Source organism: Acomys minous (assembly GCF_964271855.1).
Source record: "Acomys minous genome assembly, chromosome: 17".
NCBI lineage: Eukaryota > Metazoa > Chordata > Mammalia > Rodentia > Muridae > Acomys > Acomys minous.
Window position 1 is genome coordinate 53,924,528 of NC_140500.1, and position 21,610 is coordinate 53,946,137.

At 51.6% G+C, this 21,610-nt stretch overlaps 1 protein-coding gene across 1 annotated transcript in view; it reads right to left on the reverse strand.

The window, feature by feature from the left end:
- The window catches only part of UROC1 (urocanate hydratase 1), a 39,856-nt gene that overhangs the window by 3,988 nt on the left and 14,258 nt on the right, over nucleotides 1-21,610 (reverse strand). Inside the window, exons 8-20 of the mRNA XM_084766370.1 lie at nucleotides 18,265-18,331; nucleotides 18,028-18,171; nucleotides 16,973-17,061; nucleotides 15,847-15,909; nucleotides 15,386-15,565; nucleotides 14,832-14,929; nucleotides 14,174-14,246; nucleotides 12,944-13,065; nucleotides 10,990-11,060; nucleotides 6,887-6,985; nucleotides 4,412-4,511; nucleotides 3,022-3,103; nucleotides 41-140 (exon numbers count right to left, since the gene is read on the reverse strand). Coding sequence (XP_084622496.1) covers nucleotides 41-140; nucleotides 3,022-3,103; nucleotides 4,412-4,511; nucleotides 6,887-6,985; nucleotides 10,990-11,060; nucleotides 12,944-13,065; nucleotides 14,174-14,246; nucleotides 14,832-14,929; nucleotides 15,386-15,565; nucleotides 15,847-15,909; nucleotides 16,973-17,061; nucleotides 18,028-18,171; nucleotides 18,265-18,331 — 1,288 coding nt within the window. The remainder of the gene's footprint in view (nucleotides 1-40; nucleotides 141-3,021; nucleotides 3,104-4,411; nucleotides 4,512-6,886; nucleotides 6,986-10,989; nucleotides 11,061-12,943; nucleotides 13,066-14,173; nucleotides 14,247-14,831; nucleotides 14,930-15,385; nucleotides 15,566-15,846; nucleotides 15,910-16,972; nucleotides 17,062-18,027; nucleotides 18,172-18,264; nucleotides 18,332-21,610) is intronic.

The following is a 21,610-nucleotide window of genomic DNA, read 5'->3' on the forward strand; positions in this document are numbered from 1 at the left end:
GAAGGGGTAGGGAGAGCTGAGGAGTTATGGAGGAACTTACACCATTGGAAACATCCCAGCCAAGCATCATCCTGGCTTTCTGCTCAGCCTCTGGGGTCCCGTCTAGCACAAGGCCAAATCCCCCATTGATCACCTCGCCCCTGCAAGAGACAGAATGGTTCCCAGCTCACGCCCTGCGTCGACTTACCGTATTTTTCGGACCATAAGACACACCCAGTTTTTAGAGCAGTAAAACAAGAAAAACAGTAATCGGACCATAAGGCACACCCTAATTCCCGCCCCCATCCCTAACCCCACGGATTTGCAGCAGGCATTGGCTTGAGAAGATATCAGCATTGGGGAAGCCTCGTCACATTGACCTCTACATCACAAAGCCATGCGGTGAGCAGAACACAGTGGCAACATTCTGGCTTCTCAGCCAATTATGTTTCTGGGCTAGTCTTGTCCACTTCATGTAGACCTCCAAGACCCTCCCTGCATCACCTTCTGCTTGATGCCTGTTTGTTCACCAGAGCTACCCCCTGATCTGGGACAGTGCTCTGAGAAGGGAGAGAGGCTGCTTCTCAGGGCCCACCAAAGTGGTGATCAAGAATTGATGAGCGTGCTGGCCAATGGTGGCGCATGCCTTTAATCCCAGCACTCGGGAGGCAGAGGCCTCGAATTGCTGTGAGTTCGAGGTCAGCCTGATCTACAAAGAGAGTCTAGGACAACCAAGGCTACACAGAGAAACCCTGTCTCGGAAAAAAACAAAACAAAATAAAGACAAAGTAAAACAAAAGAGTAGATGGGTCCATGGGAAGGCTGGCTGGAGGCTGCCATGCCACAGGTGGGCTGCCGGTTGCCCTGATGCACTGACTGCCCAGAAGCTGCCTGAGCTGATGCCTGGTCTGTGAGATGACCCTGTGACATAAGGTGTCTACCCACCTGCCATCCCTTCCTCTAGAAATAGCTCTGAAGCCCAGTACAGTGGCGCATGCCTGTAACCTCAGTACTCGGGGAGGCAGAGGCAGGAGGATCTCTGTGGGTTTGCTGCCTGCCTGGTCTACAAAGTGAGTCCAAGACAGCCAGGGCTACACAGAGAAACCTTGCCTCAAAACAAACAAACAACAAAACAAAATGACAAAATACAACAGAAAGAAATAGCTCAGGAAAGTCTTTGCTAAGGTACAATCTCTCTTGCTCGCTGACTTGGCTGGACGGCCCTGACCTGCAGACATAGCCTGGAGCACACAGAGCTTCAGCCAGTGGGTGCTCTCACCAAATGTGACCAGTGGACACACAGCACAAAAGTGGCCACCAAGCAGACACTCCAAAAGTCTGTGAGGAGGCCAAGGCCATGAAGTGCACTAAAATGACACAGAGCTGTGGGTGGTGACCTTGAACAGGGAAGGTCCTTTTAACAGGGAAGCAATAGACAGTCCAGGAAGTGGAGAAACAAGTCAAACAGCCCGAGGCCAAACAGCTATGACTCGGGAGATTTCTGCCAAACAAGGAAAAAATTACAGCCACAGAGGTGGGTGTGGCTTTTCCTTGGAGAAGTGACAGGGATGAGCCAGGTCTCTCAGCCCTTTTTGCCTTGGTGGTTCCCACATCTTCCCTGCCAAATCCCCAGGCTGCGGCCTGCTGCGTTTGTCTTGTCAGGCTAGGGATGAGCTTCAGTCTCTTTAACAGTCACACTGGTCCCTTCCCTGGCACCCCATAGCCAGGGAGCTCTTGTCTGTGCTGTTCATCTCTAGCCAGAGCATGCACTGTGGTCACATTTTCCATTAATTAAAGTCACCTGACTGGACTGTAGCTAGGAATTGCAGTCTTGGTGGGCATGAGGCCAAGTCAGCCATCTGAATATGCTGGGAGGCTGGTTAATGGAAGGACTTGGCTTTTCAAAACAGAGGCTTCCCTGGATCCAGCTCAAAGTGCTCTCTCTCTCTCTCTCTCTCTCTCTCTCTCTCTCTCTCTCTCTCTCTCTCTCTCTCTTTCTCTCTCTCTCTCTCTCTCTCTGTGTGTGTGTGTGTGTGTGTGTGTGTGTTTATGTCAGAATCCCAGACAAGAAACTTTCCCGGCAGAGGCAAACTGTCTGTGCCTCAGTCTCTTCATCTGTAATGCCTATGCTCTTTCCTTGATCCTGTGAGAGGGAAGACTGAAAGAGGTCACTGGGTGTTGCTGTCTTTGTCTGAGGATCTGAGTGAATACTCTTAGCTGCAGAGGAACAGCCAGTGCCATTCAGAATGAGATCCATACAGTTTGGATTTCAAATGTTCCCCTGAGGGAGGTGGTAGAACTTTTAAGGGGTAGGGCTTCAGGTCACGGAGGAACTGCCCTTGGCAGACAGGACCCCATGAGACCCTGGTTTCTTCTTTTTCCTGTCATGAATAACTTGTTCTGTCCCTGCCCCTAGAGGCCCCTGCTATGTTGTGCTCCCTAAACAGTGTGGTCAATTGACCGTGGACTGTAACTTGTGAAACTGTGGGCCAGATAAGCCTTTCCCCTCCACAAGCTGGAGATCTTTACTGTTACAAAAAGGAAAAAAACAAAACAAAACAAAACAAAACAAAAAACCAGCCACCCCAGAGACCATCATAGGGGTCCCAATGACCTTGCCCTGGTGCTGACTGGAAAGTGACCTGTGTGGACATAGCTGTGAGCTATGGGGGAGAGTTGGGGCCTAGAACCCGCGGTCCTGGCAACCATGGGCTCCCACTCTTTCAAGTGAGATAGTTACAGTGGGGACGAGAGTGGAAGCAAGCCCGGCTGCTGGTCACGCTGGCCTTTGTGTCCCATGTGATTGGTATGGGCCAAACTGATGAAGCCCCCTCCCTGTCCCTCCACCCTCTGCACCCCAACATACTCACCCTCTGGTTCCCAGCTCACATGAGGAATGCATTTGCACAAAGTCCTCAGTAGAACAAGCGGCCAAGGATCTAAGTCCAAGAACTCCAGGGGCCCAGCCCTGTCCCTGTCCCTGTCCCAAGAGGACCCCACGGTCTCCACATCAGCCCACGGCCTGCCCTCACATCTTCTTACCAGCCTACACCCCCTCCGTTGTGAAGTGCAACCCAGGTGGCACCACGACAGGCATCTCCCACGAAGTTCTGTACGGCCATGTCTGCAGAAACAAGGCAAGCATGACCCATCGTCCCTTGCACTAGGTGGTCCTGAGGGCCAGATTGCTGATTCTTGGGACTGAAGGACAGTGTGATGGGGGCAAGTGGGGGAACAGGGACAGGGAAGGCTAGAAACAGAGAAGGCAGAGAAACTGACGAAGCCCAGTTGTCCCTATTATCCGTCCCTACAGCTACACTCTCTGACACTGAAAGCCTGCTCGGTAGGGACTGCAAATGAATGACACTTCTTGACTCCACCAGAGAAGTGAGGTCCCCAAGTTGGCCGCTGGACAGGCACTTGAGAGATGATCACCTCAGCACAGTGAATGTGCTGTCTCTTTAAATGCTGTTAGCATTCCTCCAAGTAGCACCTTTGCTCCAGATAAGGCCCTCCAGAGAAACCCAGAAGTCACTCTGCCTCAGTCTTCTAGATGGCTTAGATAAATTTGCTTATTATCACTCTCAACTCCCTACCCAGGAGGCATACCTGTCCAGCATTTCTTTTTGAACAGTTAGTGTATGATGCTGCGTGTGTGAGCACCAACTGAGCATGCCTAATGTGAGGTGTATGCACAGTAAAGAGCCTCGGGCTTCCTTTGCTGGGGGACAGCTTTGGCAGAGGTGACAATGCTTCCTCGCTGGCTACAAGTAACTAGTCAGTTCTCACTATTTCAGCCCTAGTTTTGTTTTTCCTCAGCCCTTTGTGCAGCAGGGCTGTGCCCTCATTACAGGACAGACGCACAGCCAGTGAACTGTGGGGAAGCAGAACCCCAGCCATTTGCCTTCTAAGCACCTAGCATGTTGAAGGACAGATGTGAGGAGGTCTGTGATCATTGTCATTTTGTCATCCTGGAGACACAGGCATAAAACGCAGCTTCCTCTTGTAACTCTGTATTTCACACACCCTCCCTCATTCTCACAGACATCAGGGAACCTGGGCTCTCCCACTCCTAGGAAGAGGAGGAAGAGGAAGGGAAGAGGAGGAGGAGAAAAAGGAGGAGGAAGAAAAAGAGGAAGATGAGGAAGAGAAAGAGGAGGAGGAAGAGAAGGAGGAAGAGGAGGAGGAAGAGGAGGAGGAGGAAGAAGAAGAGGAGGAGGAAGAGGAGGAGGAGGAGGAGGAGGTGGTGGGGGAAAGGAAGCAGAAGAAAAGGAAGAAAGCCTGCAGCCCAGAATCTGGAAGATGGGGAATCTACTTCCTCCCTTTGGGATGAGGTCTCTCTGTTACCCAGGATGCTTCTAATTCTTAAGCTCAAGCCATGCTCCCTACCCCACCCAGCTGCCAGAATTGCTGGGACTATGGTCTTCCTCACCTGCGCAGAAGGCAGAGCCATCGTAAATATTGGAAGTCTCCCTAAAGGGGCTGTCAGTGCCACTCACGTCATGGTGGTCACGGCTCAGCACCACCGGTGCCTGCAGGAACAGGGAAGGATATATCAGTCAGTAGTATCTACCAGGCTGGCTGGCCTGAGGCAGAGGATGAAAGTGGGGCTATTCCAGACACCGACTAGATTTCTTCACTTTGAACATAGACCCACTCTGGCTAGAAGAGCGCCTGAAGCTGTTGGTGGGTTCCTGTGTACCAGGTGGTTCCAGCACAAGAGCAGACATCTTCTCCAAAACCCTACCCAGATAACAAGACTGCTAACATGCTCACGTCATGGGCAGGATGACAGAGGCACAGAAAGGCTAAGGAACTCGGCCTACACCAAAGGGCTTGAAAGCTGGTAAGCTGGGGTGCAAACCCATGCGTGCTATATCAAGTCTGGGCCCCACCCTCGAGGAGCTCGATCCCCGAGGCTTTGCAGTGAGGGAAGGGGCTAGGAGGAAACGTTAGGTGTGTGGGTGTAGGTGTGGTTATGCACAGCTAGAAAGTGCCCCCTTGTAACCTGGGAAGCAGAGGTATGGACAAAACTCCCTGTGTGAAGTCAAGCAGGTCACCCCCTCTTCCTGGGCTTTGGTTATCTGGGCTCATTTGCCAGGTAATTGCCAGGACCCTTTTTGTGCTGGTAGTTTTCAGCGAGGCCAAAGACCACACGATGAAAACAGCCACATGTGTAAATAGTGCTTCCTCTATACTAAAGATTTCAGGAGCCCTGGGGACTCAGTAGGAATAGAGGGCAGCTTTCCTGCCTGTCCTCATGTGGTAGAATGCTGCTAACCCTGGAGGTACAGCAGGTGTGGTTGAGGACAGGTGGGCACAGGTCACTTGTGCTGTGTAAAGCCTGCTCCCATCATGAAAGTAAGCTTTTCCTATAGCCCTATAAGGTCAGAGTGAAAGAGGTGGGCAAAGGGGACCCGGAGCCAGCAAGATGGCCACAGGAGAGATATGGGTACCCGCATTGTCAAGTATCCTCCTGGGTGAGGTCAAAGGGAGCAGTTCCCAGTGGCCATGGGGACTGCCACTTGGCTCCAATGAGGGAATGCTGTTCCTAGGCCTGACCCAGGCATCATACTCAAAGTGCACAATGAAGGAGATACAGCCAGCCTTCCCAACTCTCCACAGTGGCTCTTGGAATTTCAGAGGCTCATGAAATATGATGCAGCCTACTGGAAGGCTTGAGTTCTCCATGGAACGCAGAACCTCTCAGCTACCCTTGCCTTCCTTGAGCAAGTCGTATTGTGCCCATGACTTCATCTTTGCAGTGAAATTGCTTTCTAGCACCTCTGGTCATTCACTTGAATAGCAGCAGCCCAGGAAGGCCTGTCCTGACCAACCATGACACCTACAACTTATATCTGTGTGATGAGTCATCTGGCTATGTGTCATCAGCCTCCCTTCCTCACACCAGCTCCAAGGTTAGGGCTTTGTCCATCCTGCCCTCTGCTGTGTCCTGAGGCCCTAGCACAGTAGAGCTTTACCAAACATTGTCCAGTGAACAAAAGAGGGGGAAGGCTAGCTTGGATGCCAGCATGCTTTGGGGGAAGCATCTCAAATTGCCCAGGATGCTGTGCTTGCTGCAGGCGCCACCCTGGGACACCTGCAGGGATGACTTCCCCGTACCTCACACCTTTCTCAGTTCACACTCACCTCTGAATGACATTCCTAGTACTCCAGACAGAGCAATGCCACCAGGAACAGGACACAAGTCCCCGCAACAAGAAGGAAAGGAGCAACCAGCTTACTCAAGTGCATGGGCTCAGGATTGGGGTCCCAGGAAGTGTGAGAAGAATGAGCCAACTTGAGCCATTTTTCACAGCTTGAACAAGGTAACTCAGCAAAGACGCACGGCATTATCTGTGTGGACTGTGACTCATTTGAGCCTCACACCCACATTGGGGGTTTTGCCATGCTATTCTTTACACCAAATGGAAAACAAAAAGTCAGAGTGATCTGACTTGGGCAGGCCACAGCAAAAGGGACAGTGCTGGGCCTTGGCCTTGAATGCGCATGCTCATTCCTTGTCTCTAGTTCCCTCACCAGTGATGTAGTTTCAGAGTTGGGATTCTGGGAGGATGCTAGGCCCTCCGTGTTCTCCTTCCCTCCCCCTTGCCTCCCAAGCAGGGCCAGGCTCCCAGAGCAGCTCCTCTTGAGGCCCCTTGTCCATCTGCTCCACAACAGCCAAGGACTTCAGGGACCCTAGTATTCCTGCAAGGGTGCTCAGCCAGAGGAGGGTGGAAACTCACTGTTCCTAAGGCAGGGTAGTGGTGGCAGCAGCTCTCTCAGAAGGTTGGAGAGGTAGGAAGGGCAGACCGGGGTGTGAGTGGGAAGTCCTAGGTGAAAGGCCCCCAAGTAGAGCCTGTGAGATTAGGTGTCTATGGACCCCCGGTAAAGCACAGGCTGTCACCTTGATCTTCCCACTGGCGATGGCCTGGTTAATGGCCACAGCAATGGCCACACGGCCTTTCTGGTCTGAGTACAGGATCCTTGCCTGGGAGCCCACCACCTGCAAAGGAGAGAATGAGAAAGCCCTTTAGCCAAAAAATGCAAGCATCTAAGAGCTTGGTACAGGAGAGGTGCGAGGGATACTGGAGCCGTGTTACCTGGCCAACAACAGCCTGCTGGCCCATCTAGGGTGACCCCCAGATGGCCCAGAAGCCCTGGGCCATCTCCCCTAGATACCACAGTGGTGGGCTGATGCATGTCCACAGATAGACTTCTCATGAGGTCTGGCTACCTCATTCCTTTCTTTAAGGTCCATCTCTGAAGGACTCCCAGAGACTGACTCCATGAAGGTTTGCACCCTGACTCTTTGAGCCCTTTCCACATCATAATAGTACTGCCGATGTGAGGATTAACCAAGCCTGGCTTGCTGCAAGTACTCTCCAAAGCTGAGTACAGTCCAAAGCTGCGTCTTCCGGAAGATGCCGCTTTCTCATCACAAGCTTGGTCCCACAGAAGAGAAAACTGAGGCCCTACAGGTTGATACTTGGAGCTCCTGCTCTTGTGCTGCACCTCTGGAAGGAGATATCAGGGGCCCTCCAGAAATGAAGACGAACCATCTCTCGGCCCCATGCTTCTCAACCGGGAGGATGCTACTTGGTGGTGGCTGCAGACAGCTTTGGGTGGTGTGTGGACGGCACAGAAATTAATCCAGACTCCCTGGGTGTGGATGTCTGCACAGCCAGGAGTGCTGCAGCATCATTCACAACAGCGAGAGGTGGAAACAACAGCTGTCCAGCAGCTGAAGCGCAGACAGGCAAAATGTGGCCTATCCATGGACAGAGTAGAGCCCGTGTCTCCCGCTTCCACACTTGCAGATTCCACTAGCCACTGATCAAGAATGCCCTGGGATGTTCTGGGCATGAGAGCATACACCTTTAACCTAGCACCCAGGAGGCAGAGGCAAGCCCATCTCTGTGAGTTTGAGGCCAGCCTGGGCTATATAGTGAGTCCCAGGACATCCAGGCCTACATAAGACAGTATCTTTTTTAACAGTTCAGGGAAAGAGCCAGGGGAGATATGTCAGTGCAGCAAATGTTTTTCATGCAAGTGTGAGGATCAGAGTTCAGATCCCCGGCATCCACATGAGAGCTGAGCATGCAGCATTCCTTAGCAGTAAGCTCAGTGCTCAATAGGCTGAGATGATACCCCTGGGGCAGCCCGACTAGCTAGACAGCAAGTTCTGGGTTGAACGAGAGGCCTTGCCTCAGTAAATAAAACGTGGAGAGTAATCAAAGAAGACAGGCATATTGTCAGCTTCTGGCCTTGAACACAGACACACATGCACATGAATTATATACACATGTGCCCTGCATATGCAAACATGCACACACACATGCATATCACACATATACACATGAAAGAAAAATTTCAAGGAAAAAACCCACCGGTACTAAATGTGCATGAACTTTTTCCTTGTGAATATTTCCTAAGCAACTATTTATTATTTTCATGGCCTTATCTTAGGTCTAACAAGTCACCTAGAGGTGATGCAAGGCATGTCGGGGGACTGTGTAGGTTGTGTGCCAACACGATCTCATGTGTGTTAAGGATCAGAGTGGGCTGTGGTACCCACTGGGAGCTGGAAACACTCTCCCGACTTTGGTAACCAAGGGAAAACTGTAACATTCGGCCTTGGAAGGGTAGAGGATTCTGACTCACGCTGAACAAAAAGACCTTGCGACACGGCAGCTGGAGCCCACTAGTCAGGACTAGACAAACACTGCGCCACCCCATTCTTAAGGGGCACCTGAGCTGGGGAGGGAGGGAGGCTGGTGTTTACTCACAACCACTTAGGATGGAAGATGGGAACGTTCTGGAAATAGATGGCAAAGGAGGCAAGATAGCACTGAGTGTGCTTCACATTCAGAGCTGTACCCCAAAAAGGCTTGAAAGAAGATTCTAAGACTTGTGATTATTTATGTATGTATATCTTGCCACAATTTGAAAGAAGTCTCCTTCCCAAATGTTGGTAGTTCCTGGGCTGATAAGCCACGGTTTCTCTAAAGGAGGCGCTGCATGTCTACCCATCCTACCTGGGGAGCTAGACAAAACTGTGCAAAAGGTGGCAAGGACAGGCCATGGGGGACACTCGTATCTTTTTGTTTGTTTTTTTTGTTTTTTGTTTTTTGTTTTGTTTTGTTTTGTTTTTCGAGACAGGGTCTCTCTGTGTAGTCTTAGCCATCCTGGACTCACTTTGTAGACCAGGCTGGCCTCGAACTCACAGTGATCGGCCTACCTCTGCCTCCCGAGTGCTGGGATTAAAGGCGTGCGCCACCATGCCCGGCAACACTCGTATCTTACTGAGCCCAGAGCTGGCATGGACAGTGGGACCAGTCCTCACTGAGTCTGGCAAAGGGCCTCGGTTACTCCACATGCCTCTAGTCTTTATTTATTTTTAATCTGTTATGTCTGAATAGGTGCTGTGAGGTGTTCAGATTTCTTGGGGGTGGGGGTGGGGAGGAAATGAAGAAGAACAGATATAAATCGGCCGTGGTAGTTAATCTTCATCGTCAATCTGATTGGATTTAGAATGGCCTTGGAGACACACCTAGGAAGACTTTCTGGAAAGGTTAACTGAGGAGGGAAGACTCATAACATGAGCAGCGCCACTTCGCGGTCTCGTGCTTTTGACCGTGTGAGGAGAAAGTGAGCTGAGTGTATAAGGCATTCAACTTGACACAGGCTAGAGTTATCTGAAAGGAGAGGCTCTCAACTGAGGAAATGCCTCCACAAGATCCAGATGTAGGGCCTGGAGAGATGACTCAGAGGTTAAGAGCACCGAGGTCTGAGTTCAAATCCCAGCAACCACATGGTGTCTTACAACCATCTATAATATGATCTGATGCCCTCTTCTGCCTTGCGGGTGTATATGCAGGCAGAGTACTATATACATAATAATAAATAAATACATCTTTAAAAAAAAAAAGATCCAGATGTAGGGTGTTTTCTTAGTGATTGATGGGGGATGGTCCAACCCATTGTGGGCAGTGCCATCCTTGGGCTGGTAATCCTGAGTTATATAAGAGAGCAGGCCGAACAAGTCAGATGAGCAAACCAGTAAGCAGCACCCCTCCATGGCCTCTGCATCGGATTCTCCTGCCTCCAAGTTCCTGCCCTATTTGAGTGAATTCCTGTCCTGACTTTCTTCAGTGATGGACTGTTACCTGGAAGTGTAAGCTGAATAAACTCTTTCCTCCCCAACTTGCTTTTGGTCATGGGGTTTCATCACAGCAATAGAAACCCTAGGTAAGATATACACATGACATAAAAGTGACCACATTTGCATGGGTCTCCTCATAGTGCCATGCAGCTGGCCCTAGCATCTGGCTCCAGGCTTATTTTTCTACACCAAAGCTCTGTCCCTATGAAGCACTGACTCCCCTGCACCCCACCCCCACCCCACTGCCGCCTTTCCGGGCCACACACCCTGCTACTTCCCTGTCTACAACTTGCCTATTCTAGGGGCTGCATGCGGGTGGCATCCACAGCTCCACGGCTGGCCTTTTTCACTTAACATCATGCTTTCCAGTTTCTCCCAGGTGGTAGTGACTGCCAGAATGCCCTTACTTGTTGTATTGTAAGAAGAGACATTTTGTTGACCCATTCGTTTACCAAGAGCCCTTTGGCTTGCCTTGGGGGTTTTAGTTACAGTACCTGCAGGACCCTGAAATCTGTTTCCAATCCAGTTAGATCTACAGCCAGCATGGGACAGCCAGATTATACTGCTTTACACTCCCACCAACACTGTCTAAGGGCTCCAGTCTCTCCACATTGCTACCCAGCCACCCTTTTACAAGCCCCTTTCCTGGATAAGGTGGCCACCATAGTGCTGCTGTCAACAGTCTCAAGGATGCAGGGTCTGCACCTCTCAGGACATGGCAAAATGGGTGCTGGAACTGTGCTGAGACCTCCATGGCTGGGGCGCCTTGTTTCTGAGCAGTTTGTTGACGGCTCAGCCTCCTCCAGGGATCTGCTGTACCCACTTTCCCCAAGCTAAGCTCTCACCAGCTGGTGCTTGGCAGCCTCCCGGATCCAGCGGATGTTATCCAGATACTGTAGCTTCACGGATGCCTTCACTGCGGGAAGAAAAAGGAGGGGTATCTTAGGTCCTGGAAGCTGCTGCCAGGAGCCCCAACTCCTTTTTCTGCTCGATGTTTGTCACAGGCACCTGGAGTCCATGGGTGATTCCCCCCTACATTAGCCTCCCTTAATTTAGGAAGCAGTGCAGTGTTGACATGAATTAGGGTATTGGCCTGTGCAGCCCATTGCTGATGCATTCATTTCCTCAAGGAACAGGTATTGAGTACCTACTGTATACCAGATATGGAACCAGACACAGGAGCGAGAGCTACAGTTGGCTGAGAACAAAAGTGTGAGGAACATTGGGTGGATAAAGGCTCCTGACAGAAAAGAAAGTCAGAGTCCTTAATGCTGAGAAGCTCTGTGGGGACAGAATTCCAGACAGACTGAATCCAGGCCTTAAGGTGGTAAAGCATCGCCTACCCCAGGAGCAGCAAGAAGAGGAAGGTCGCCATGATGCACAGCTGGTCTGAGCAGCTCATGGGTTCAGACTGGTACTGTAAGACCTGAGACCCGGCGGTCAGCACAGAGAACACCAATACCTTACTGAAATAAGATATTGCGCTTTAAAAAAATTATATTTGGGATGAAGGCAGCACTTGGACACATCGCTGTTTGCGACTCTGCAGCCCTGCTCTGTAGGCTGTACCCTGGAGGTCCTCAGCATCTGTCTTCTCTGTCTGGTGGAAACTCCCCAGGCTGGACTGTTCCTGCTCTGCAAGGGCAGGTCACATTGGAGCTGGTCCCAGGGACACTGGTTGTGCTGGGGGAGTCCTAAGTCACTGCATCTGTAGGTGTGACAACACTCTGCTCCTTTGTGGAGCACTGGATGGTAGCCACCCAGCTGACACCCAGCTGTGCCTGCTTAGGGCCAGGTAGCTGTTCTGAGCCACAGAAGGTGGGAAAGCAGCGGGCCAGATGTCCCAATGTAAAAGCCCAGTCACTCCCTTCCACTTGTCCTTGGCCTCCTCGTTACACTTGACTGACAATGTCAATTATGCTGGAAAGGACAACGTGCTTTAAGAAAGCAGCAGGGGCATACAGACACAGGAAGACTGCAGACACCCAGCGGAGAGGCAGAAGCAAACCTCTACATCTATGGCCAAGATGAACTCAGGGGCCTAGTAATCAGAGAACTTGAGGATCAGGTGGGTGTGGACAGGGCCTGGCATGGGGCCGGCATGCTCACAGAAGGCATCTGAAGCGAATGAGAAGTGCTCTTGACAACATCAAACAAGGCCAATGCTCCAGTGACTCCCTAACCCACTCGTGGGGTGGGGGGCCTGCAGGAGAGGCACTGGGCCAGAGAGGGCCAGCTGCTCATCAACACCCAGCAAGCCCAGAGCAATGTGAGCTGTTTGCCAGCCTGGGGCACTATTGGAGGAAGATGGAACATTTAAGAGGTGTGTGGAAGGGGGGTTCACTGGGGGCGGGGTGTACCCTTGAAGGAGATGTTGGGGCACCAGTCACTCCTCCTTGCTTCCTTCCCAGGGGTGCTCCATCCCTAAATAATGGGGCCAACTGACCGCCGCTGAAACCTTTTGAAGCCAGGAGCCCAAAGAACGCCCCCCCCCCCCAATTTAAGAGGAAGGCTGGCTCACTCAGGTGTTTTGTCATGGTGACAGATAGCTGGGTGACCTAAGTTCCCCATGACTACAACCAGCAGGGGCAGAGGCAGAGCTGGACACAGAGCTGGAGGGTGGAGCCTGACATCTGCATAGGTCACCATGCTCAGCACAGCTTCCACAGGGCAAGGTTGGGGAAGTGCTCGAGGTCCCCTTGTGCAGCAACCTGTGGTCCTGAGATACTTGCAGAAGCTGGCACTGGCCACCAGGCGCCCTACAGAAGCAGGGGATTTGGGAGACCCCACAAGAATCACCTCCATCGGCAATGGCTTTCTCCAGTACTGATGTGGCCAGACGATCGGTGACAGTCAGGTCCTGGGGGTCCCCCGATGTACATACCCAGCGGAAGGGTCCAAAGCCTTGGGAGAATATGTCCCTGCAAGGACAAATTTGTCTCCTTAGGCATGACCTCCTTGCCGGGTTATCTGCACCTTCCTGCTGTGGCATGTAGGCTTGCTCAGAGGAGAGGGCCAGCATCGGCCACGAAGCAGGAAGTCTTCCTGCTCCTCCCTGATCCTCTGCCTCCTCTTTGGCCTCTGACTCCATCTCTAAACTTGGATCACTTCTCCTCTAGTGGCAGGGGCGGAGAAATGCAACAGACAGTCGTGTTTTGTTTTTCAAACTAGTTTTAGAAAGACTACACCTACACGGAAACCAGTCATCTAAAGTAAACAGTTGAGAAAAAAAGCCGAGTGAATGTGTAGGCTTGACCCAGCCTTCCCTGGTGATTCAGCTCCTGTGACAGTTGAAGTGAGGCAGGCAGAGGGATGCTATAGCTTTGGGCCATCCTAGCTCCAGAAGCGTCCAGCCAGGCTGTCTCTTTCCTGCTTCTTCCCTGGGGAGAACACGGCCACTCTGTCCCAGCCCACCCTTGGCTCTGCTTCCACCCACAGCAGTAAAGCTGAGGAGGAAGCTTCTGCCTCTCTGGATTCTGACCCTGTCTCCCATTCTTCTCTGGTCCTCTCTGTGCACACCGAGACCCACCCGAGAGTCTAAAAATCCAGACTTCTTGATTGGTCTATCTTGGCCCTGGTTTCTAATGGGTACCCCTACTCCCCTATGTCTCTTGACTGCCGCCCCATCTCAGACCTGCCCTGAGCAGCCAGATGGCACAAGGACTTCAAGCCACAGCAGGTCTTGGTGTTCAGGATTGAGTCACCATCCAAGGGACAGCTTCCTGACCATATCATTTAAGGAAATGAGTGGGTGCATGTCGGGACATGTCAGGGGGTGACCTTGGTTGCCAAGCGTTTTGGTTGCCTATCTTCTCTCTGAGGCCCCACAGAAACCCCCTCTGCACATGCGTGTCATGTGGAAATGCTGTGACCGCTGCCTGGCTACTTCCCAGCTTGGGTGAGGTCTCAGAGCACAGCCCGGTGGTGATCAATGCCAGAGGCTCTTCTAGCTGGAGGGCCAGGTCCTAGGTCCTGAGAGAAGCAGAAATGGGACTAGACACCCCCCAAAATGGGGCCTCCATCACTCACCCCATAATATGCTGGACGTAGGAGGGGTAGCGGAACTCTGTCTTGTTGCCTCCTTTCTTCTCCACATCTGCTCCTGCACCCAGAGTCACCCATCTGTGTGAGTGCCCGTGACCACACGGACAACGACTTAAACAAGGGGCCCCGGGAAAGGCTGGGAGCAGAGTCTTAAGATCTTTCCTTAGAGATGAGCTAACAATTGAGATGTAATATTAATAAATTAATAAAATATATTTTTTTAAAAAAAAGATCTTTCCTTAGGCAAAATAAGAGGAGAAAAAGTGCTGGGCACCCTGGATGGCATATTGCCACCTGTGTGGTCTGGGTGGAGGTACCTCTCAGAGGACCCTGGGCCACTAAGTCTGCAAGTGGCCCTGCACAAGGCCATGGAGGATGGTCTGGAAGGAAACAATCTCTTGCAGGTGCTGGATTTTTTGTACGCTAAAAATGCAAAGAGAAGTTGAGGCCCAGAGAGGCCTGGCTGCCTGGCAGAACCAGTTTCCAGAAGGAAGAACTGGCTAAAGGCGCAGTGAGATCTCCCCGGTGTTCGCTGGGAAAGCATGTGGCACAGCTCTGGATATGAAGTGAGAAGGGAAGCATTTACGCAGCTATGCCCACAGGGGCCCCCTGGCACTGCTTGCCCAGCCTCCCCGCTGCTTACCTGCTCTCTGAGCCTCCAGGAGGAAGGCATTACCGTAGTCCCAAAAGAAGAACTTCTCCTGGGCCAACCTGTTGATGGCTGAGACATGCCTCCGCAGGCTGCAACACACAGGTGGTCAGCCCCCGTTCTGAGTCCACAGCTCCACCCCAGAGAGCCTCCCCAAGGCCTTCTCAACCCAGTGCCAGAGAGTCTCCCCTAGAACCAGCCTCCTCTAGCTCAGTATGACTGCTCCCAAGGCCACTAACTGCCATTCTGCTTAAAACACTGAGCCCCTCAAGACCCCTTTGCCTTGTGGTGGCCCCCTAAACCAGCGTTCTCCATCAGGCCCTGGGGTCCAATGTACCAGGTGGGGTATTGCTGGCATCTCAGCATGTACCCAGTATGGACATGTAAGCGTCCTCGGGGATTTTATAAACATCAATTCGGTTTGTCCCACCACTCCCCAAAGTACGCTACCCACAATCCCCTCTGAAGAAAAGAAGTTGGGGCCCAGAGAGGCGGGGATCCTGCAGGCTCTGATGCCCTACCCTGAGCAGCCCTTTCCTGTCACCCACCTTTCCTGTACCAGGTGCTTGAAGGCAGAGGGGTTGGAGGACATGAGGCTCTGGGCCTCTGAGAAGCTGAGCTGCACAGGGTAATAGCCACCATTGAATGGGTTGTGACAGGAAGTCTGGTCCGATCCCAGATCCACCAGGAGCTCCCCTGTTGTATCCAGTTCGTGGACCAGGCGCTCCCTTGCGGGGGGGGGGGGGGGAGTGATGGGATGGTCAGAGCAGGGCAGGCATGCATAGGGTAGAGGAAGGCAAGCCAGCAGAAGCTTCAGCCCTCATCTCCACTTGTAGGTGGGATCTACTTTCTCCTTTGCAAAGTGCGTGGGCAGGAAGGCTGTGTGGGTCTAGGAGAGGATGAGGGCTTTCCCAGGAAGGACAGAGTTGAGGCCCAGAGCTTGTGACTTGGAAGCACTTGCTTAGCACTTGATACTCTGAAGGTACCCAAGTCACCAATTCCCACTTACCAGAGATCCACCACATTGCCGTGGTAACCAAGGCTGAGTACCTCCTTCTTTTTTCTTGCTTCCCTAGAAGAACACAAGAACAGAACAGATGCCCTGCATCTGTCCTCAGCTGCCATGGATGCAGCTGCTCTGCCTACACACAGGGAGCTCAGTGCTGGCCAAATGTGGCATACATAGGAGGCTACCTACAGCCTGTCTGTGTGAGTGTGTGTGTGTGTGTGTATGTGTGTGTGTGTGTGTGTGTGTGAGAGAGAGAGAGAGAGAGAGAGAGAGAGAGAGAGAGAGAGAGAGGGCCTCTGTGTGATTGTAGGCCTGTGTATGAGTATGAACCTCTCTTGACTATGGGCCTGTGTGTGACTGGGGGCCTAGGTGTGGGTATGAGTCTGTGTGAGTGCCTGTGTGGGCCTGTGTGTTTGAGCCTACGTGGCTATGGGCCTGGATGAGAGAAGGCCTGAGTGTAACTGTAGGCCTCTGTGTTGCTGGGGGCCTATGCAGGCCTGTGTGACTTTAGACCTGTATGAGTTTGGGCCTGGAGGCGTGTGCCAGGGTTAGGAATGTTCTCTCAGACCCCATGACACAAGGAAAAGAAAAACAAAATGCATGCTGGCATGCCCCAGCTGGTTGCGATGGTTACTGGGAAATGTATGTCTAACTTTAATAGGCTCTTCATAGAACACTTATGAGGTTGGAGGAATGCCTTGAGTGGATGTAGCAGTTGTCAATAATGCACTGTTTAGCCAATAAGCTGGGCAGAAGGACAGGAAGTGGAAGGCGGGGCTTCCAGGACATGGAAGTGGTAGGATTTACTAATGATGATTCCAAAATTATGTGAAGAAATAGATAAAAGGATAAATATAGTTAATATGGTCATGGTGATACACAGCTGAAATTCCAGTACTCAGCAGAGCAAGGTAAGAGAGTCTCAAGTTCAGAGCCCCCCATGGCTGCCCACAAGCCAGCAGCAGTATTCCATGAGACACCCCTCCCTCTCACGACACTCCCGCAGCAGAACCTCTGGATGGCGTCTGTGGCCAGACATCAGGCACTAACTGGCCCTAGCCGTGCTCTCTCCCCTTCTCCAAAAGCTCAGGGTCAAGTGTTCTGAGTCCCTTGTAGCCAACTGTACCTGAGTCTCGCAATGCAGTGGTCCAAGCTGTCAGTCACCTCCATCAGCCAGCCTTGCTGGTGGCGTTTTACAAGAGCGGCTTTGTCAACCTGAGGCCATGGGACACGGGCCATTCATTACACACTGGCCCTGAGCAACTCCTTGAGAGGTGTCACCCCATGTACCTCCACCCCACTTTCCTGAGGCAGTCACTACAACCAATGAGGAAGAAAAGGGGAGGGGCGTTTCTAAGACATGAATTCCCTGCTGAGATGGTCAGCCAGAGCCTAGCCTCTTCCCACTTCTTTCTGCTTTGAGTAGGAATGACATGGCTGGCTGATGCAGTGACTTTGTCTCCGTGAGAGAAGCCCAGGAGAATCTGGAGGAGCTAACAGCGACATCATTGAGCTGCTGAGCAAATGCCTAACACAGTCCTAGTGAAGACATGCAAGACACAGGAAGTGTCAGCTAAGTCAAATTACACTGGGGTGTCCCCAAGACTTATCTTAAAGCTCTTCCCTTCCTCTGCCCACTGCTTCCTTCCTTGACCTTGGCATCTTCCAAACAGATGTGAGAGCCACTAGGGCAAGCCGCACCCCCCCCCTCCTCGCACCCCTGCACATCTCTGTCAGGGAGCAGCCTGTTTACCTCCTCCATCCGATGTCAACTGCTTAAAGTGAGGGGAGGGGTGCTCTATACTAATTAATTCGCAAACACGTATTTTCTCTTATCTAGGTTCCTCATCTGATGGGACACAGGAAACAGTGGCTGTCTACACGCTGTCACAGGCTGGAGGTTAGCGGGCATACAACATGGAGGGCGGAGGGCACTGTGCAAGCCAGATCCATGCTTTGCCATAGGGACCCATCCAGTAAGTTGGGCAAGCCTTTGTGGAGGAGGTGAGGGGGTTGGTGAAAGAAAATAAGAAGAAAGTAGCGTGTGGGAAGAGTGGAAAGGTCTGGAGGATGGGGAAGGAGCGGATAGAAGGAAGGTGTCGGGAGGAAAGCCAGCCAGCAGAGGAGTAAATGAGTGAATCAGGGAGGTTTGACGGGGCAGGCAAAAGATCCCCAGTTTACCTCTGCGATCACCCCAATGCATCCAACGATGGCTGCAGCCTTGGCTTGAGCCCCGCTCATCCCGCCGAGCCCGGAGGTGACGAAGACCTTCCCTGCCAAGTCCTCGATGCCCAGGTACCGCCGACCAGCGTTCAGCACAGTAAGCTTTAGGCAAAGGGGAGGCATGGTGCTTATTGTCCACGCCCAGCAAATCGACCCACCAGGCCCAGCCACTCATCACGAGTGCCCGACTCTCACCACTGTGCCATGGACGATTCCCTGGGGACCAATGTAGCAGTAGCTGCCCGCTGTCATCTGACCGTACCTGAGCAGAGAGGAAAAGGCCAACACTTAGGAACTTTAGAGCAAACCCTGAATCACTCTACATTCTCCTTTGTAGAAAATAGACAGAACTGGAAATCGTTATGTTAACCAGGATAAGTCAGAGTCAGAAAGACAAACACCACAGATTTTCACTTCTTTGTGAAATCTAGGCAAGGGTGTGCCTTGAAAGTAGGAAGGAGACAATGAGGAGGGAGGAGGAGAGCCACAAGAATGTATGTGCCATGGAAACAGAAGGGACAGACCCTAGGGAAGAAAGGAGACAGGCAAGAAAGAGAGACAGGCACCGGGCAACAGTGGGGAGGATGACTAAGAGGCAGCTCAGTGGGTAAGAGCACCGGCCGTTCTCACAGAGAACCCAGGTTCGGTTCCCGCACCCGCAGAGCACTTCGAAGTTGTTCATGGTTCCAGTTCTAGGGGACTGAACACACTCTTCTTGCCTCCCTGGGCACTGCATGTGCATACACAGGCAAAACACTCATACACATAAAATAAAAACAAAACAAAAAATAACTAAAATGACATACATGGATAAAAATGTCATAGTGAAACCCATTTCTCTGTGTTCTAAACAGAATGTTTAAAAAGTTTAAGTCAAGTAAAAAGAAAAAAGGTAAGAGCATGATAAGGTGGAGTCTTCTCATCCCTTCCTGCTTCCCAGGTATTTTACAAACAGATTTTGTTCTCCTAAAATCTGTCATACAATAATTTTTACAAACCAGCATGGGGATGATTGGGCTAGGCAGAGCGAGGCTATTCACCCAGCTGAGCATGACGCAGCACGTCCATGCCACATGCTAGTGCCTGCTCAGCCACTCACAAAGGTGTTCACAGCAAATCTTTCAGCAGTGGCCAATATCTGAAGCCACTGAAATGTCCACACATGGAAGGAAGGACTGTGATGTAACAACAGGATGAGGGAAAAAAGAAAAAAAAGATATGATGTGTCCCTGCCGCATGTGACCCAGTGAAGGTGTGCGGCGTGGAAAAGCATGTTCTGCAGGATTCCATTCAGGTGACGTCCAGTAGGCTTAACTGGGAGGCATCTTCATACTGGAGCTTGAGCCTAGGTGTGGCACTGGACACGTGGCAAGGTGGCAGCATCAAACACAGGTCTGTGAGAATCCTCATGGTGCACGTCCCAGGTCCACAGCTGGCATGCCAAGAGATGTCTGCTGTTGGATTCTTGTTTGAGTGTGGGGCTTCCTCCAAAAGTGTTGCTCCCATAGCTTGTCCACAACACACTGCCTTTGGGTCTTTTCTATCTCAGCACAGGCATTACTGGTCATGAGTTCCCAGCAGATGGCAGTCAAAGCCATGGTACCCTCCACCCTTCCAGGAAGCTCATTGGCTCTGATTTTCTACGCAAACGAATAGTTCCAGTGGTGTGTGATCTCCTGTTGCTTCCCTGAGTTGTCCAGAGGAGGCTGTGAGGTCATCAGGCAGATCTTCCTTCCTTCCTTCCTTCCTTTCTTCCTTTCTTTCTTTTTCTTTTCTTTCTTTTCTTTTCTTTTCTTTTTTTTTTCTTTTTTCCGAGATAGGGTTTCTCTGTGTAGCCTTGGCTGTCCTAGATTCACTTTGTAGACCAGGCTGGCCTCGAACTCACAGAGATCCACCTGCCTCTGCCTCCCGAGTGCTAGGATTAAAAGCGTGTGCCACCATGCCCAGCACTGCTGCTTGTTTTTCAATGCCAAGTTCATTATCTCTTCTCTTAGGGTCCTGTCTCTCAGTGGCTTTCCCCGGCCCCTTCTTTCTTCTGGGTGGAGCGTGTCTGAATGCATACCAAGCCTACCATAAAACCATCCACCTGACCACCATTTTCTCTTCTAAAAATGGAGACACGTAGTAGGCACGGCACACTCCTGTCCCAGCACTCAGGAGGCTGAGGCAGGACGATCATGAACTCTTGCTTCTAGCAAGACCCTGTCTCAAAAAGACAAGCAAACAACAAGAAGGCCATGTCCCTTATCTTGAATGGCTGCATGAGTATCACAAACAGGAGGGGACAAGGTTGGCATAAAAGAGTTCCAGAGCAGGTGAAACCCACGATGGGCCCTGTAGGGATCAGCTCCCTATGGAGCTCCGGAGCCGTGATCCCGGGCACTGGGTAAACATCCCTATCCTGCAGACTGTGTCTCTGTCATTTGATAATTCTCACACAAGCCACTGTGACAGGACCTATGACTATCCCCTCTGTCTAGATGAGGTCCAGGTCCTAAGGCTGCACAGGACACAGGCCAAGGAATGTGAACAGACGCCGGTCAGTGGTCAGCTAGAACACTGTGAGGCTCTCCCAAGGCACCTTACAGGATGAAGTCGCAGGACCAAAAGCTTCCTGCAACTGAAGCAGGAGCCTTCTGGGGTAACCCCCACTGACCACATTATCCAACAGCCTGAGCCTGCTCCCCCATCTTTCCACACAGGATGTTTCCTGCATATCTCTCTTCAACATCCTCAGGGCAAGAAGAGTTTGGTCTCCAGGTCTTCTTAGTTTCCTTATACAGTGGACCTTGACCCGCCTCTGCTGCAGTTCCCACCTTTGCTCTGTACTAAGAATTGAACCCAGAGCCTCATGCATGCAAGGCAGGAGCTCTACCACTGAACCACAGCACGAGCTTCTCTTTTTTCCTCACTAAGGTCTCCAGGCTAGTTTTGAACTCACACTGTAGCCCAGTCAGGCCTTGGGATCCTCCTGCTTCAGCCTCCCAAGGAGCCGGGATGATAGGTGTGTGCCACCAAGCCTGACTTTTTTGCAGTCAGTGTCCCCACACCTCCCTGTGGCAAACCCTCAGTGCCACAGCCAGACAAGGTCTGACCATCTGTAGCTCTGCCACTTTTGACCTTTAGTTCCCACCTATGAGACAGAACCATGGGGACAAGTGCAAGGCCATAGGGAGAGAGCAGTGGGCTAGGATGTGCACCTCCAGCCTTCTGACCCCAGGCTGCTTCCATTGGAGCAGAAAAAGTTTCCAGGCCCAATAATAACATCAGCAAGACTCACAGAGGCTAGTTATTATAGCCAACAACACATCGACTGGGTTTTCTGAGGCCTTGTTTTTGCTCTACTAAAGAGTTGCTTCAAAAGACTGATAAACCAGGGCACATGGTGGTGGTGGTAGGGGTGGGGCTTGCTGTGGTTACACAATGGAGTGCCACATGGAGGCTAAGCCACTGGCTCCCCATTCTGCAGATTCCATTTTATATGGTGTTTCCTTGAGTAATGGTCCCAGATAGCCACAAAGATGTATCCGAACACCTTCAG